The 16,928-nt window shown below is 37.9% G+C and overlaps 1 protein-coding gene across 10 annotated transcripts in view; it reads right to left on the bottom strand.

The window, feature by feature from the left end:
• Positions 1-16,928, bottom strand: part of PHF21A (PHD finger protein 21A) — a 125,034-nt gene that overhangs the window by 15,206 nt on the left and 92,900 nt on the right. For 9 of the 10 annotated variants that reach the window (XM_059473515.1, XM_059473522.1, XM_059473523.1 and 6 more), the window contains 5 exons: positions 10,877-11,077; positions 6,891-7,145; positions 5,030-5,116; positions 2,043-2,339; positions 221-319 (listed from right to left, as the gene is read on the bottom strand). In XM_059473515.1, coding sequence (XP_059329498.1) covers positions 221-319; positions 2,043-2,339; positions 5,030-5,116; positions 6,891-7,145; positions 10,877-11,077 — 939 coding nt within the window. Of the gene's footprint in view, positions 1-220; positions 320-2,042; positions 2,340-5,029; positions 5,117-6,890; positions 7,167-10,876; positions 11,078-16,928 lie in introns of those variants that run through there. The other variant, XM_059473525.1, reaches the window with a different exon arrangement.

Below are 16,928 nucleotides of genomic sequence, written 5' to 3'. Positions count from 1 at the left end.
ACAAAAGACTTAGAAGCCAAATGCATTCCGGAATTGAAATGCAATGCACTACATCTATTTAGATTTTTTTATTCTGCAGCCTTATCAACTACTGCTGTCCAACAGGAACATATGGAATGCTGAAGTTAAGAAGTCTTGAGGGAACAGAGGGAAAAAATATTTTCTGAAGGACAATGTTCTTTTTTTTCCTTAAAAGAAAGCTCTGGGTATGTTCTGATACCTGTGGATTTTCTTCTCGTTTTGGCTTCGGTGCAGCAGGTGGAGTAACTGTACGACTTTCTGTTTGCTTCTCTTCTGTTTCCACATGTGGTTTAATAGTCTGCAAGAAAACAGTGTTTCTCACATTCAGTGATAACAATGACTTTTTTTACTTTGACTATTAAAGCAAAACAAATACTTTCACAAATACAGGAGAGAAAGTGTTTAAAGCTGACAGTGTGCTAACAATGACTTAATTGAGGAATCTGATGCAAGAGGAATGTTAAGTAAAGTATTTTCATTTAACAAAGAATGAAACAGCCTTGTCACCAATCCATTACCCCACAGAGCCACACAAGATAAAATAGCGATTTTAAGCGTTAACTTTGTTACAGAAATCACTGTAATGTATAGGAATACCAGACACTTCAAGAAAATTCATCTCATCAAGACTTCCACTTAAAAACCCCCTCGGCATGGCACATACATTTTGTACTTCTCACTCCTCAGTCTTTGTATTTTATAGAATTTTGAATGGCTCAAAAACTGTCTCTCTGAACTCCTTAATGTCAGATGTTTCTGAAGCCTTTTTCTTTTCTCAAGTCATAAATCTTCTGCATGACATCCCTCAGCCTACAGCATGGATGTTGAGGCTATAAACTGAGTAAGGTGAGCTACAGACAGACAAACTTTTCGCTTTATGATACATTATATTAAATTATGCAGAAAATTTCATGTGTGATTGAACCACCACATTCTTCAATGTTTTTCTGTAGTTGCCAGTAATTATTCAAAGAGCAAATGAATATTGCTGACATCAAAAGGAACAGTAATCAAACGTCAAATATTGTAGAAGTACAACTTCACATGGAAAGCACACACATTGCTGAGTAACCGGTGCAACAGCCCTGAGGTATGCAAGAACCTACTCTTGAGACTTCACAAGCAGAGCTGAGCATGAGCACAACTTTCATGCACATGATTTTCCAGTCTCATAAGTATTTCAAAAGCAGAAAGAAGGTAATTTCAAGGCACATTAGTCTAGGAAAGAGTTATAAGTGACATATATACTACTATTATCTATATAAATTACATAAATATTATGTTATAGTATGCAATATAGTATAAAATGTTACACTATTACTAACATACAATACACAAAAGAGTTAAAAGTGAATCAGAATATTGCTTTACTTGAGCAGACTGGCAAGGACGCTCAGTTGCAATCCACACTGACTTAAGTAATTTTTATTTTACAGAAGTCTTTTCTGGAGAGAGACTTTAAACATACAGAATTCTCTGCTTCTGAAGGTCTCCTTTCCACTCATTCAGTTTGATTTAGACACAGGGAACCATCAGACTTCAGAAGCTGAGTGAGACTATTTTGCCTCCAATCACAAGATTGCAAGATCAAGGGATCATGGAAGAAATGGCTACAATTATCTGATTAAATATCCCTACAATTCTGTGCAATTTTTGCCTTTCACATAACCACCCTTTGAAAAACAAAAGGGCTTGATATGAAGATGGACTTCAGCTTGTAATTGTTCTTCAAGATTCTAGTCAAACCCTGCAATGTAGCCTGCTTATGAACTACTGATGTTTAAACAGTAGAGGGAGCATAAAAACACTGAAGCAGGAGAAAAAGGTGTCAATGGCCCATATTAAAGGAAATGGTAACATCTATCCCAAGAGCTGCAAGTCATTCCATAATTTGTACTGCCATTGGAACATGACTATCTCCAGTATCCACTGAAAACATCTCCCTGGCTGTCGTCCTCTCCACAGTTGCACAGTAAAGCAATAAACCCAGTACATTGCATTAGTAGGCACTTTATCTGTACCTGTTTTTCAATGTTTGGTTTGCTGATCTGTACAGTCTGAGGCCCAGCGAGCCTGGTCCCCGGTGCTGCTATCACGATGCTGGTGAGCTGTGCCATAGGGAAGGTTTTGGCTATGGTTGCTGTCTGCCCATTAACTACACGAACTGGATGGATGGAGTTCTGAGAGTTGGGTAAAGAGGTGGGTGTGAACTTTGTTGTCAACATCACAGGCCTCTGAATAAGCTGAGGAGCTGCAAGCATTGGGGGAGGTGCAGGGGCAATAGGAATGTTATTTTGGGCAACTGGTTTAGGTCGAACCTACAGAAACAAAAAGAGAAAAAGAAAAAAATAAAACCCAGAGATTTGTATATCAGTATTTCAGATCAGCTTTTCACTAAGTCTTTCAATTCATCCTGTATAATCTGCAGGAGGCTGCTTGATTTTTTTAGATAACGTCATTTTTAGCATACTGTCCTAAGTATGTTAAGAGAAAAAAAGCACCACATTTTCAAGCCTACTTACATAAAACCCATCCATAACATTTGCATATATAGTCACCATCCCTGAAATGGTATTTGGATGCACAGATACTTATACAGAATGTTTATTGCCAAATGCCTTATCTGTATCTAAATTAACATCTTGGTTTTAAAGCCAAAAAAAATCCATGTGATATTTACAGGCACAGCTGAGGCACTCGTATTAAAAGTGTTTCAGGGCTTTGTAATGAACCTCCAAGAAATTATGAAGAGTTGACTGTGCCCTGAAACAAAAAATTATTTTTTCCAGCAAATACCTGTTATCTGTCAATTCTATATATTATTTAGATACCTGCACAACCAATCTTGATAAGCAAAAAAAGTGACAAGATTATATATTAATCCCTTACTGAAAGTGCTGAATGCACAGGTAAATGCAACTATTTCTTTTCTTTCACAAGAATGAGAAGAGCCACAAGAATCTTTCAAAACTCATCACCAATACTTGCTTATTTCCTGTCTCTGTTAAGTTTGTAATTTAACAATGGACTTAAAATATCATTGCAGAGTACAGAAGTAGAGTACATATACAAAATATCATTGCAGAGTACATTGTCGCAGACATTTCTCCACAGAAATCCTTTCTTTCAGATTTCTGTGTCTTTGAGAAGCCAAAAGCCTCTGAAGACAAAATAAACAATTATTATCAACTGCTAAAAAATACAACAAAAACACCTATTTTAATTAGTAATTAATTCATGTTTTATATTTATAATTAAAAACCAATCACCAGTACAAACCAAAAAACTGAATCCTTAACCACAACTTTATTATAAATTCTTTTCTATCTCTTCCTAACTAACCTAACTACTCTGCAAAACCTCTTCTCTATATTCTATTAGTATAACTATAATATATTATATCATATATTAATAAATTCAACCTTCTAATATAAAAAACAAAATTCACCATCTCTCTCTCACCAGCTGCGCCCACTCAGGCGCAGTAATAGTACATTACTTTAAAAATAAAGCTCTTTCCTCATTTGATTCCTATCCACCTGCAATACTCCATAAAGCATTTTACCATGAAAAACTAGGTCACATTTCAACAGATCTCACCATACCCAAATATTAATCAGATAGCAGCCTTTGCTTTCCTTTCTCACTTTGCAAAATATTTACTTTTATTCAGAGCATCACATACTTCAGACAAATGAAGCAGTTCATCCAAGACATTTTTTTTACATAAAGAAACAATCTGTGTCCTCCCGAAACCATGAAGAAAAACAAGCAAACCACAAGTTTTACTACTCAGCTGAAAACAGAAGCCACTCTCCCTTGCAATACAGAAATACTTGGGAATAATCTAGAGACGTATAATTTTTTCTTTTTTCATTCATGAGTATCAAGCAACAATTACAGCAATTTAAGGCCTTAGGTGATGCTTTAATTTTGATGACACCTATTCCATGGGTTCATTTCACTTATGGCATACAAGATCATTTATAATCATCATATGCAAATTTCATAACTACAAATTCATACAGGTGGAGGGTGGCTGAGGAGGTCTCTAATTTGACCTCTTGCTCAGAGCAGGACCATCACTAAATGCATATTGGCTGGCTTAAGGCTTTGTCCAGGTAAGTCTTGTAAAACTTCAAGGATGGAGCTTTCACAACATGTCTGGCAAGCCTCTTCCACTCCTAACTGTCCTCAAAGAGAGAAGTGTTTCCTTATATGCAGTCTAAAACTTCCCTGTCCTCATTTATGAGCATTGCCTCTAATTTTCCTGCCAAGCACCTATGTCTCTATGCCCCCAGCTTCTTGTTTATATCTTTGCTGATACTGGAAGCAACATTGCTGTTAGGGTGCCTCCAAAGCCTCTTCTCCAAATTTGAAAAGCCCAGATTCCTTGGCCTCTCCTTACAGGTTATATATTCCTGCTTATATTCCTGCTGCCCCAAGCTATCTTAGTGGCCTTCCTTCCCATGCTCCATGCTTCAAATTTATCAACCAGGGATTCCAAAACTGCAGGGTGTTTATTGGACTCAGTTTCATGATTGCTGAGGAAAGGTGGATAATCTCTTCCCTGAATCTACTGGCTGTAATCCTGCTGGTACAGGTCAATATGCTGGTAGGTTTCTTTGCTGTTGGGGCACATCACTCATTGAGCTGCTGTCAACCAAGACCTTTTAATCTGTGCAGCTCCTCAGCCAGTCAGTCCCCAGCCTGTACCTGTGCAGAGAGTTAGTCCATTCCAGGTACAAGACCGCCTTTTCTCATGCTGAGGCTCAAGAAATTCCTGCTGGCCTCTTCCTTTATCCTGTCTAGGACTGTCTGCATGTCAGCACTGCCTTGAAAAATATTGACTGCACCCTCAAATTTGTTATCACCTGCAAACCTGTTGAGGATGAATAGTTTTCTCTAGCACATCAGCAGTAAACACCACTCAATGTTCATCAAAAGTCTCTTCTATCTATGCTATAATTAAGTTCCTCCTTCTATTGTTTGTTCTCTGTATACGCACCTGTGGAAGAAAATTTGGACGAGGAGTAAGTCTGGGAGGAGGGATGAACTGCGGCACTTTTATGGGCTGAGGCGTAGCCTGAACCTGCTAAAGGAACATGAGAAAGCACAGTAAGAGGTAAGAGGAAACTTTAGCTTTGAAGTTTTTCACCAAAATTAACATCCTGAAGGTACTTTCAGACCTGATGTCCTCAGTTTTCACTCTGTAAATGATTTTGCATAGCAAGAGGTTCCTCATTAGAAATATATTAAAGACAGAACTAAACCTTATTTTCTAGATCCTACACACCTTGCTTCATAAATTGCAGACATATTTCCTTTTAGTTCAACTGTACTAACTATTGTGCTCTGCAATCTAAATCAATTTCATTTGATGATAATAAAAACTCATGTTTGTTTTAATCATTAAAAAGTGGCATTACAACAGACAGAAAATAGTAACATTTTGATGTTCAGTTATATGAGCTATGGTCTTTTCATAGTGAATGACACACAGAAGAATGAGAGAACATCTCATGCAAATAGCAAAGATTTGAAAGTTACAACTCTCCCAGCAATATTAATGACACTGTGAGGGGCTCTAAATAGACAATTTGAAATTTTCAAAAGTAGGCCATTCATTTGAAACAATTAGGATCTGATTTTAAGGAAACCCAAGTATTACCCTGAAAGGGTAACTGAAATCAGCTGCATGGAGCTGCCACATGATTAACCACTGAAGAGCACTACCAGTTACCATGAGTACCTGGGGAGATTCTCTGAAATTAATGTCCATGTTATTTTATACCCTCCTGTATTTCTGTCCACCCACATAAGATTGCAATTTTCTTCAAAAAGGTCTTGTACTGATTAATTAGTACTTGGGAAAATATTCTGATTTTTTGATGAAATTTGCTATAAAAACATAAATCATAGACTACTATTAAAATAGAATTACCTCCTCAAATCAAAGTTATTCACCAAAGAAATGAAGTACAGACACAAAGAACAGATGAAGTGGTGCAAGGGATGACACAGGAAAAGAGAACAGTAGAAAAAACTCCATTCAAATAGTCTTCTCTATTGTGATCACAAGTATATGCCTCATTAGGAAGCAAAATTACTTCCATCTACATTAAACTGTATTTTAATAAATAGAGATAAATTGGATTTTGTTTAATAAAGCCATAGCCTTTACTTCAGAAGTAAAATTTCTCTGTCATGTTGTTACATAATGCCTGGTTTCCAGACCAAGAAGCCTATATAATCCAGTTCTGAAACACTGGTTCTTTTACTTCTAGGTGGCTAACTATTCTGGAAAAGACTCTGTGACGTAGCTAAAGCACAAATCTGTATTTCCAAAATACGTGTTTTTAAAGAGACAGAAACTGTTTATGTGTTTGAAAACGTGCTGAATGAAGACATGGTAGTGGGCAAACTTAAGGGATGTGTCTAACATCAGAGACTTTATTATTCAAAAAAACCCCAAGACAAAGACCCAAACTGATCAAATGAAGAAAGTCTGACATCTCCTTTGCCTAAGAAAAGAGTAAGAATTCTGCAGAGCATAGCCATACAGATTCAGTAAGGGCAAAGCAATCACTACTGCTCCATGACTACAGTTACTAACAGGGGAAACTTTACACAGAGGTGATGACAGCACTGATTTAATTCTATAAAGCAAAACAGTAATAACAACCCACATGGAGAGAATATGTTTTTCTCATAGACTATCACTTTAGCAATGTCAGCTAGTGAAGACTCACACCATGTCCCTACTATCCTCCTTTCTGTGAGAAACCCTGACTGTTTATTTTTTTCCAATAGCCTTCTTGTTAACCAAACCCACACATATCTGCAGGGCAAACACATGAAACGCTTACCAAAGTTACTGTGTTTTTTGTCACTATTTGGACTGCCTCAGCTCCTGGCCCAGTGACCTTATTTGTTGTCTGGAGGTTGACTGGTGCACTCTGCGCATCAGTGCTGAGGACTGCTTTCTGATTGTTGTTGATAGCAGTAACCATGGCAATGGTAGGTCTCTGACCCACAACAGAGGCAGGCATGGTCGCAGTTGCTGCTTTCAAGACGAGAGGTAGTGTCTTAGTGGTGATCATAGAAGCTGTAGTTACAGTTTTCTAAGGGAAACAGAAAATACACTGTAAGAGACAGAGACACTCTGTATCAGACAGGACGTGGGTTGGTTAGTCAGAAACAATAGACAGCAGGAGAAAGAAAAGGCAACTCTGAGCCTATCTACCTGCTGTTCAGACAAGCACATTATCTTATGCCTCTGAAAACTGGATAGCTAGAAGCATTCTCATCTGAGGCACCTGTTTGGTCTGTTTTAATCACCTGCAGCATTGCAGATTGAATCAAAACAAATTCCTGAGAAAATTACAATTAAGTGTTAGCACTGGCATATCTATTTTGGATCTTTCAGTTTCATATTACTTCCAAACATGCACTGTCAATGTCAAACATTTAAGGTGGAGGTTTATGAAACATTGCAGCAAACTATGCAATGTTCTCACTGAACATCTCAATGCAGCTTCTCACTGAATAAAACTCCTATTTTCAAATGGAAACTGTAGTTACAGTGATCCTCACAATCAGAGGAAGAGAGGGGAAAACATTCATAAGTTGTTTTTTTTAAAAACAAAAATATAATTTTTATTTTGGGCATCCCAGTCTCAGCTTTAGTGATACATAGAGTTACCTTGTACTGAACTTTGTTTCCTAAGAGCATCAATAGGGTTGTCCTGAAGTTGTAAGAGCTGGCTGTTAGTCTGCCCAGATGCAGACAATTAAATTTAACTTCTGTGGAATGGGCTAGTTTTGGAATATGTGTTTGACACCATGATTACTCTTGGGCTGTTTTAAAAAGAATGGTTTTGAATCATGTAACACCAGCATTTATCTGAAATGCCTCAGTACATCATGCCCAAAATTCCAAAGTTGAAGCAACTATCATTTCAGAGTTTTGTTTTAAAATATACTGTCTTCCAAGATGCTGAGGCAAATGGACTTTACAAATCTCATTCAAAAAGCAACAAGGTGAGAGTCTCCATATAAAACCAGAACACAATGCAAACAGAAAACTCATGACACATGACACTTGACAGAATGGCAAATGATCTTATTTCTTTTCACTTTGGTGTAAATAATCCATTGCACCAACAGCACTGCATCTTCAAAACTTTAGTCACATGATGAAATGCTGTTAGTACTAAATAGCCACCATTCCCTCCTGATGTCAGCTCTGTGTTCTACATTGGAAAAAATGGAAAACCAGGGATCAGGCAGTCTTTGTGTTCTGAACATGCCTGATTTAGACTACTTGACTTTAATCATACAAGACCTTTATCTTTTTTCTAATAAAATAATATATTTCCCATTGAATGCTTCAGTGTTTTCACCAATACTGTCCCCTTAAACAAAGAGTTTACTTTCACACTTCTAATTTCATAATAATTAAACTATGTCCACTAGCTGTTAATTATGCACAAGTGTGAAAAAATTCCCTGTATAATGCCAAATCAAAGGATAATTTATGCTTCAGTTTTATACATTTATGAAAAACCCAAACATAATTAAATTGTCCTTGTTGCAACACAATTTTCTTAACTTTTTATCTGAGATCTAACAAGCTTATCAACCTCTGCTGCACCTTCTCCAAAGTAAGAGGATCCATTCCCATAATGCAGTAACATTAGTCAAGCTTTTCCAATGAGATGTAACGTGGTATCATTTTCACAAGCATTACATTCAACCATAAATGTTTTAAAGAAAGGTGTAATCAATCATGTAATGCAAGACTGTGACTTTTCCAAGGGGTTCTACTAACTTTGCAAGTACTCAGAGTACAGCTTCAGTGAGATCACAGAGCTTGAATATCCCTGTTACTTTGCTGAGTATTAATTAGATTGCTTATTCTAAAAAGTAGTCAATGCATTAATCCATACTGAAGTTGAATTAATATTCAACTTAATATTCAATAAAACTCATTCATAGTGAGTCTGCATTATTGCACATAATATTGCAATAATATGACCTTTCAGCAGGCTTCTAGCTTATGAAAATTTTAAAAGACCTCACTGGACACATGTATATTAAAATGTCACTGTTAATTATGGCATATAAACCTAGATTCCTAAATTTGATTGCTCTGAAAACAATCTCTGAAAACATTCTCTGCAGTGACACAGCCTAGAAAAAGGTGTTATTTACAAAAGCAGGCATGAACAAACTGTTCATAAAGAGACAAAGTATTTGACCTTTCTTTGCTGAAAGAGATTGAGAGACAGTAAGGCAGAGGTAAAACCTGAGATGCAGAAACAAGTGAGGATGCTTCACTATTTTAACAACATAAATAAAACCAGAAAAGTGTTACGGATAAAAGCTGGCTTATTTTTCCAAGGGACAGGACAAACTGCCTTCCAATTTGTAACTACTTTCCAAGTACTGCTGTACCATGTAATACAGTACCAAGTCAGACGAGTGTAGCAGTTTTTTGTCTGTTTCGCTAGAGGGCTCTTTAACTTTGAACAAAACCTCAGTTTTTACAACCCAGGAGATGACCTGGAAGTTAATGAGTGAATTCAAAGTGTGGGATACTGAGAAACACACAAAATTGTGCTTGCTGCTCTCATGTTTCCTGTCTGAGAAACAGAGATCACTGATACAACAATGATCCATTGTTTGCCTATAAATACTTTAGGACATAGTAATATTTGCTTCTTTATTCCATTTCAGCTTTGATATTGATGTTGCTGCTCAAAATGTGTTTTCCTTAGTTAGGTTTGCTTCATTTCTTCAATGTACTTTTCTCAAAACCACAATTAGCTAAGCTTCACAAATGCATTTTAGAGTGCACCCAAACCAACTTGCTGAGTTAACAAGAGAACTAGCAGCCCAACCATTTCTCTCGCCTCTACTTTCAGAGAAAGGGAAGATGAGAATCACAACTGGTCAAAGCTGTGGGTGTGATTCACGGCAATGTGCATAAAATGAACTTCATAGGTGAACTCTGTCATCTGCCTATCCAGGTGATGGCATGAGCTCCTAATATTGCATCAACAGGAAGAAAAGACTTCATATACACTTCTTACAGAACACCTCTCTGCATTTTCTAGCTGTTTTATTAGCACACTTTTGTGAATTCAAATACCTGAACAGGAGAAACTTGAAATTCCCCTCTTAAGCAAACCACTTTCTCTGTTGAGTTCTGGGATTATATCTCTATACTGTACTAAAATTCAGTTCACCTTCCCAATAAAGACCCTATTTCCTAAAACTTGAACTCTGCAATTAACACTATATACTTTTAGACAAATCTTTGAAAATTCAGGTAAGTAAGACTTGGTATGACCTACATCTGTTTAAAATTAACCAAGCAAAAAGAAGAAGGAACTGTTTTCTTGCATTTTGTTTTCATTTGTAGAGGGCATTTTGTTAGTCATTTAAAAATAAATGACTAACAAAATCATATACCTCATCCAGAGTGTGTAAAGTATTTACTCTTTCTGGAGACCTACTAGGTATGGTCAGACTCATTCATGCAGCTAGGGAAAAGACAGGATCATTTGCTAAACTTTCACTTATTTTTAAGAAAGGTGATACACTGCCACCCTTGTTTTCTGTGGGGTTATGATTCAACTTTGAAACAGTACATTGTTTTTTAAACTCAGATTGGAGATTTTTGCCAAAAAACCCAAAATACACATATCAGCATATTCACAGAAGAAGAAATTCATTTGGCACACTAGCAGGCATAAGTGAAAGTTTGCAGTTTTCTCTCTGCATTTTCTCTTTTTTTAATTTTCAGTGAGCTTCACCTTTAGTAAGAAAAAGAATTGTAGCTTTTTACCTGTGATCCTATCACGTTTGGAGAGGGTGCCGTGGACTGTTGCTGCTGTTGATGGTGATGTTGCTGTAGCTGTTGTAGTGGTTGTGGCTGTGGTGTCTGTAGTTTGTTTTCTGACTGTGCCAATGGCTGTATTTGAAATTTACTGTCTGGCTGTTCCTGCTTCACTATCAAATTCTTCCGAAGCTGCTCCACCACTCTTTTCTACCAGATAAACAAAATCATAAACAGAAATGATGACAGTTGTTTAGCTGCACGTACTAGAGAAAATAATAATCCCTAAAGATATATTTATTTAGTAAATAAGAAACTGCTCAGAAGCTTAGTGGGACTTCTCTTTTTGGAATTTAAGTATTGGTGTTATCTAATAGACAGTCTAAAATTTGCCACAGAGGAGTATTACAGCCCAGCAAGGTGACCTCACTGTTTTCATAGAAATCCACTGACCAAAATTCAGCCTATTCAAAAACAACTGCAAGATCTCAGAAACCTGTATTTATACAATTCCACATGCTTTGACACCTTCAAACACACACACTCCTAAACAGTGACAAAAAAGAACTTTGGGTTGAAGCTTCCCAGCTGACTTCAAGGCAATAGGCATGTCATTTTGTACAAGGCATTGAAACTGAGTGAGAGACATCAGTGCAAAGCGGGGATCAGGAAGGGCATGGATGCATGGTCCTTCTGTTCAATATTATTGTCACCTGAAAAAGAATCAGAGTGCTCTCTGAGGGAAGAAAATGCCACAGATCTATTTCTTCCAGCTTAGGGGCTTCATATCACATTTTAGCTTCCATTAAAGTTTGAAATTATTTTAAAAGAGGTTTCTTCTCCTGGGAGCCATTGTGCACCTTTAGACAGTAAGAGGATTTAAGAGCAGATCAGGTGACTTGCAACATAAGATACATGTTATCTGCATGGATAATAATTGTATTCACAACTTATGTTCATATTATACTTTAGTGTAGACAACAATGAAAACACGGTGAGACTTTTTTTACCTTCTGCAGGCATGACCAGAAATGGACATTTTTACCTATACTCTAACCACCCCCAAATGTGGACAGCTTTAAAAAGATTTAGCTGTATACCTAAGCCCCCTTGATCAAGAGCATATGCACACTTCCAAGAAATTACCCAACAAGGCACTCTTTGGAAGAGGACAATGAAGTCAACAGGCATGGGACAGGCTGAACCATGAAAGCTCTGGTGGGAACAGGAATGGTCAGGAAACCTCTGCCAGAACCAGGCGATGACAGGGGGTTGCCCCAAGAAGTTGCACTTACATGAGAAATAAAGTTAAAAATAATACAACCATTTTGACAATACCAAATGCTTTGAATTTTTGTTTTGCTTTGTTTTGAAGCACTAATATTCAGACACAGTACTAAACATAGAGATGAAAAAAACCACCGAACCAAAAAAATCCAGCTATTTACTACAACTGGAAGAATATTTTTCCTCAAATTTCATTCACACATGGTTATGAAATTCTGAGCTAACAAAATATCTGTTTTCTTCATTTTGTGGATATATAGTATACTTATGATTTTAAGTATTTTGCCAATGATGAGCTAATACAGCACAATGCCTCACACAGTGAGTGTGTACCTCTAGCCCAGAAGAAGATAACAAAAAGGGCAAGTTCCCAAATTGAGAGAAAACTGGAACATTAAAAAGCCAAATAAAAACCACAAGCAACAAACCCCACATTCCTGTTTCATAATGATGAAATGTGTGAGCTCACACGATTGACCTTTTAGCAAGAATGAATTCAGCGACTTGAAGGTACAGGACTGCCTGGCTTCTACAAAACCCACAGCCCTGGCTGAGGATGCCTGCTCAGCTCTGACAAGAGAAACACAGGCCCAACCTTGCTGAAAATTCAGGGAGTTAGTAAAGGACAGCAGTCTGAAGGAACTATTTTACCCTGTATCCAGTGAAGTGCTAAAACCTGTCAAAGCCTAAAAGCTGTAAACTGTTTGCTCCCTTCTGAAACAAGGGTAAAATAATAGAAGTGTAGAAGGCAATTCCCTAATTCAGATATTTCACATAGTTTTAAATGTCCTGTGTCCATCAGCTTGCTCATATACATAATAACTGAACAATCATTTAAAACTGCTTTCTGCAAAGATCAACCATGTTAACATGCAAATCAAAGTGCAGCGTCAGCAAGCAGATACAAGAGCTGAAAACACAGCCAAGGGGGAGGAGAGGAGAAGGCAGCAAAGTAGGAGAGGAAATAATGCAACATACTTAGAGAATACCTGCAAAAAAATGGACTAAACATACACTCCTCCTGCACAGGAGGCTGAAGAATTACCATACCCAGCATGAACAGGAAGGGAGTTTTTGTCTTCCACAGCTGCACGTACGAATTTCAGGGATAATAATGCTCTTCTACTGATTCCCTGACGGGAGGATATCAGCAGCAATGGCTCAAGAATGAATTTCCATCTTGTTCTTTACAATGGGAGGAAAATTAGTAAAAAGATTTAAAAAAAAATATTAGAGAGAGGGGGAGGCAGGCCGAGGACTCCTCTGCCATACTGCTACAGCAGGACAAGAGGCAGCACGGAGAGCAGGGGAGCAGGAGCGAGGTGAGTCACATGGCATTCACACACTGCCTGTTCCACCCCCGGGCCTGAGCCACAGCCTGCAGAGATGGGTAAAACAGGACCGAAGCACAGTTTGCATTAGTGCCTTGTGCAAAAACTGACGCTCTGCATATTTGGCACAAGATGGATAACGTGAATGGTAAAACGCCGTTGCTCTGGAAGTCTACGCTATCCTGTTGGAGGCTGCTGAGAGCTGCCTGGCAGCAGCATATCCTGCCATCCATATCCATTATGCAGATATTAAATTGGAAGAAACATCTAATGCTTTTAAGATTCAGAGAGTAAAACTGAAGTTTGCACTGCATGCCAATTGCTTACGCAGTTTAATAAGCTGCTTCTACCAACTGTCAGTAAAAATACCACATTGAAACTACTGAAATAATTTTACTCTCTGCAACACTGTTGGGATTATCTGTTTGTTCGAAATTATCAAGAGACACGCTCTGAACAACATATTTCAAAGTCCACAGCTGAATTAGCAAAACCAGACGAGTTTCTCAGGGCTGCACGTACGCAGGAACTCGGAGCAGATCTCCCGTTTTCAGCGCCCCCCTCCGCGCCCCCTCTCACGGCTCAGCCCACGCTGCCGGACTCCGCCCGCAGCTCCCGGCTCCTCGGCATCCTGCGGGAAGCGCCGCCCGGCAGCGCGCCAGCGCCCGGCACGCGTCTGTCTGCAGCGACCTCAGCAGAGCCTCCTTCCGTACGGAACTAAACGGGACGGTGCCATAAAGAAACTCTTGCTTACTGTCAAACTTCATTAACACTGTGTTTTAAAATTGTTCCTCAGTTATTTGACTGTTCTTAATCAATTTTAAAGACAGTTTGTGCTACAGAAAGTACAGTCTGTTTGACTGAGATTTGCCAAGGCTGATATCAAGTCCTAGCTGCATGTCTTAGAGACTCTAACACCAGATAGATTCAGGTGTTCTAAAAGTACCACAGGGTTCTTAAGAAATATTCCTAATTCTTTAAATGTAGTAATTGCCATTTTCCCTTACCATTCATATTTAAGAATACTTAATTCTTACTACTTCAACATTTTAAATTGAGATTAACTCAATCACAAACACATCATCATGCACACAACATGAGTTTTCTGCATGTCTTCAAGCTCTAATTCTCCTCATATTCCTAGAATAGTTTCTTTTCCTGCCATAATATGAGTGTATGAAAAGCATTTGTCTTTCAGGTTTATGGAACCTTGCTCAAAACTGAATGCCAATCCTCTCTTTACATCCACAATGTGAAAGAACTGATTAATCTCATCCATTCTTCTGAACTGCATTCTACCCAAAAAGGAACTGCCAGCCCTATGCAATGGTTACTGCCAGACCACTTCCAAACCCATTTGTTGAACAGTGCCCTGTAAGCACACTACATCATCTCAGAGCTCTTGCTGCCTTGACATCTTTATTGCTAATCTCATCAGGAACCATTCACAGCGCTGAGTTCAGAGCTCGAGACATCTTATATGACCCTTCCTTAAAGTTAATAATTGCAATCAATATTGTGACATTTTGCTATACCACTTTCTCATTCATGCCACAGGCCAGATCCTAACACAGCATTGGAAGATTATTTTGGTTTGATTAAGCGGAAAATAGATCATCTTGATCACGTATCTGTGCCAAAAGACATCTCTGAGCTCATATAAAAAGTACCATGAATATGTTGTTATAGGATAAGCAAAGTACTTGGAGCAAACTTTAAATACAGTTTAAGGTTTTTATCCTTATTAGCTAAGCATTATTTCCATTTTAATTGGTCAATCAAGCAAAAAGTAGTTCTCTGAGTACATCTTGCTTTTAAATACTAGATCCCTGATTGTATTTTGTGACACATTTTCCTCTTCTTTCAGGAAACATGTTCAGAAAAACATCCATATCTAAAGAAAGGTCTGCTTTTAAACTTCAAAAATCAATAAAAATTAAAATATAAAGATATTTTTAAAATGAGATAGTAAACTAGCACACTAAATAACATTGCAATGCATCCATTTCATCTCACAAAACCAAAGCTGATGTGGTTTGAGCTGCTCAGCTGCCTGCCAGTGACATGCTTTCCCACTCTCCCAATCTCAGGAAGTCAGCTATTATGGATCCTCGGTTACCGGTGCCCTCCAACAAGCAAGATGTACTCTGGGATAGAAAAGCTGGCTACTGCTGTGAGCAAAATGGTTAAGAGGAAGTACTAATTTCAAGTATGCTCCAACTTGGAAGTGGGGAAGATAGAGGGAATTTCACTACTCTGCAACCTTCCTTTCCAGCCTCCCTTCTCTCTCTTTATCAATCCTATTCCCAGTCACTACCCAAAGAGAAAGATACCAGAATTTCCATGGCAGAAAGAAGCTACAAGATTTTAGAGATGTGCTACAATTAGTCTTTAACCTGTAAAGAGGGTGCATTCTGGGAATGGAATCTGAGAATGGAAAGATTACAAGCAAGGAGAGTAATTGTACACTCATTTACTGCTTTAAGATGGTATCTAAAATTTAAAATAGTGAAATCCAATTATAGAAATTGATGACACAGAATCTACACCAGTAATGAAAAAAAACCCTTTTGTACAAACCAGCTTGAATTAAATTCCATTGAAAGAATGATCTAAGGACTATAGAAATACTTACAGCTATTTCTGTGGTTATACTCTATTTTTATGGAATTCTGCACTTGTGGCTATGCTTCACTTATGGCCAGATCTTTTTATCAACTAAATCTAAACCAACTAAATTAGGAAGAATTTTATTTCCAGAAAAAAGAGTGATATAATTTCCTTCTTCTTAAGGGTGATCAAAATGGCCCCTATATCTTTCAGTCAGAAAAGGCTCCCCCTGAGGCAGAGGTGCTTGAACACTGAACAGAAATGTAGCAGTTGGACTGGGAGGCCACTTTCACCTTATACTCAAGTGCCTTACTGGGCATCATTACTGCAACGCACCCTATTTCTTTTTATAGCTGAAAAACCTGTATTTTTTTTAAAAGCCTTAGTTAAAATACATGGGTATCTAACCTCACCAAGTCAATGGCTGCATCGCCAACACTCCAGCAAGTGTCCCAAAGAGCATGTGCTGCATTCAGCTCACAGAAAACACAGCTAAAAGCAGCACAAAGACACAAGGACTTCTGCACATCTAAAAGAGGTTGCAGAGCATGTGAGGGCAACTGAATGCTTCTCCTGCCTCTGCCATGATGGTCCTGTGGGATGAACATACACTTAGAATACAGATGGGCACTAGAGATGAACCACTTAGTTTTGGAACCCTCCAAATTAATGAGTTTGTTTTGCAGTCTTAACATCTTTAATACAATTTCTGACTATGGCATCTAGTACCTTGTGTAAAATGGAATTTACATAAAACTTAATTCCATAAAAATCTACTTTAATGTTATGTCAGATAAATATTATTAGATAGCATTGGCATGATGTGAAAAGCA

This window comes from Ammospiza nelsoni, chromosome 6 (genome assembly GCF_027579445.1).
Source record: "Ammospiza nelsoni isolate bAmmNel1 chromosome 6, bAmmNel1.pri, whole genome shotgun sequence".
Taxonomy (NCBI): Eukaryota; Metazoa; Chordata; class Aves; order Passeriformes; family Passerellidae; genus Ammospiza; species Ammospiza nelsoni.
This window is presented reverse-complemented; position numbering and strand designations above follow the sequence as displayed.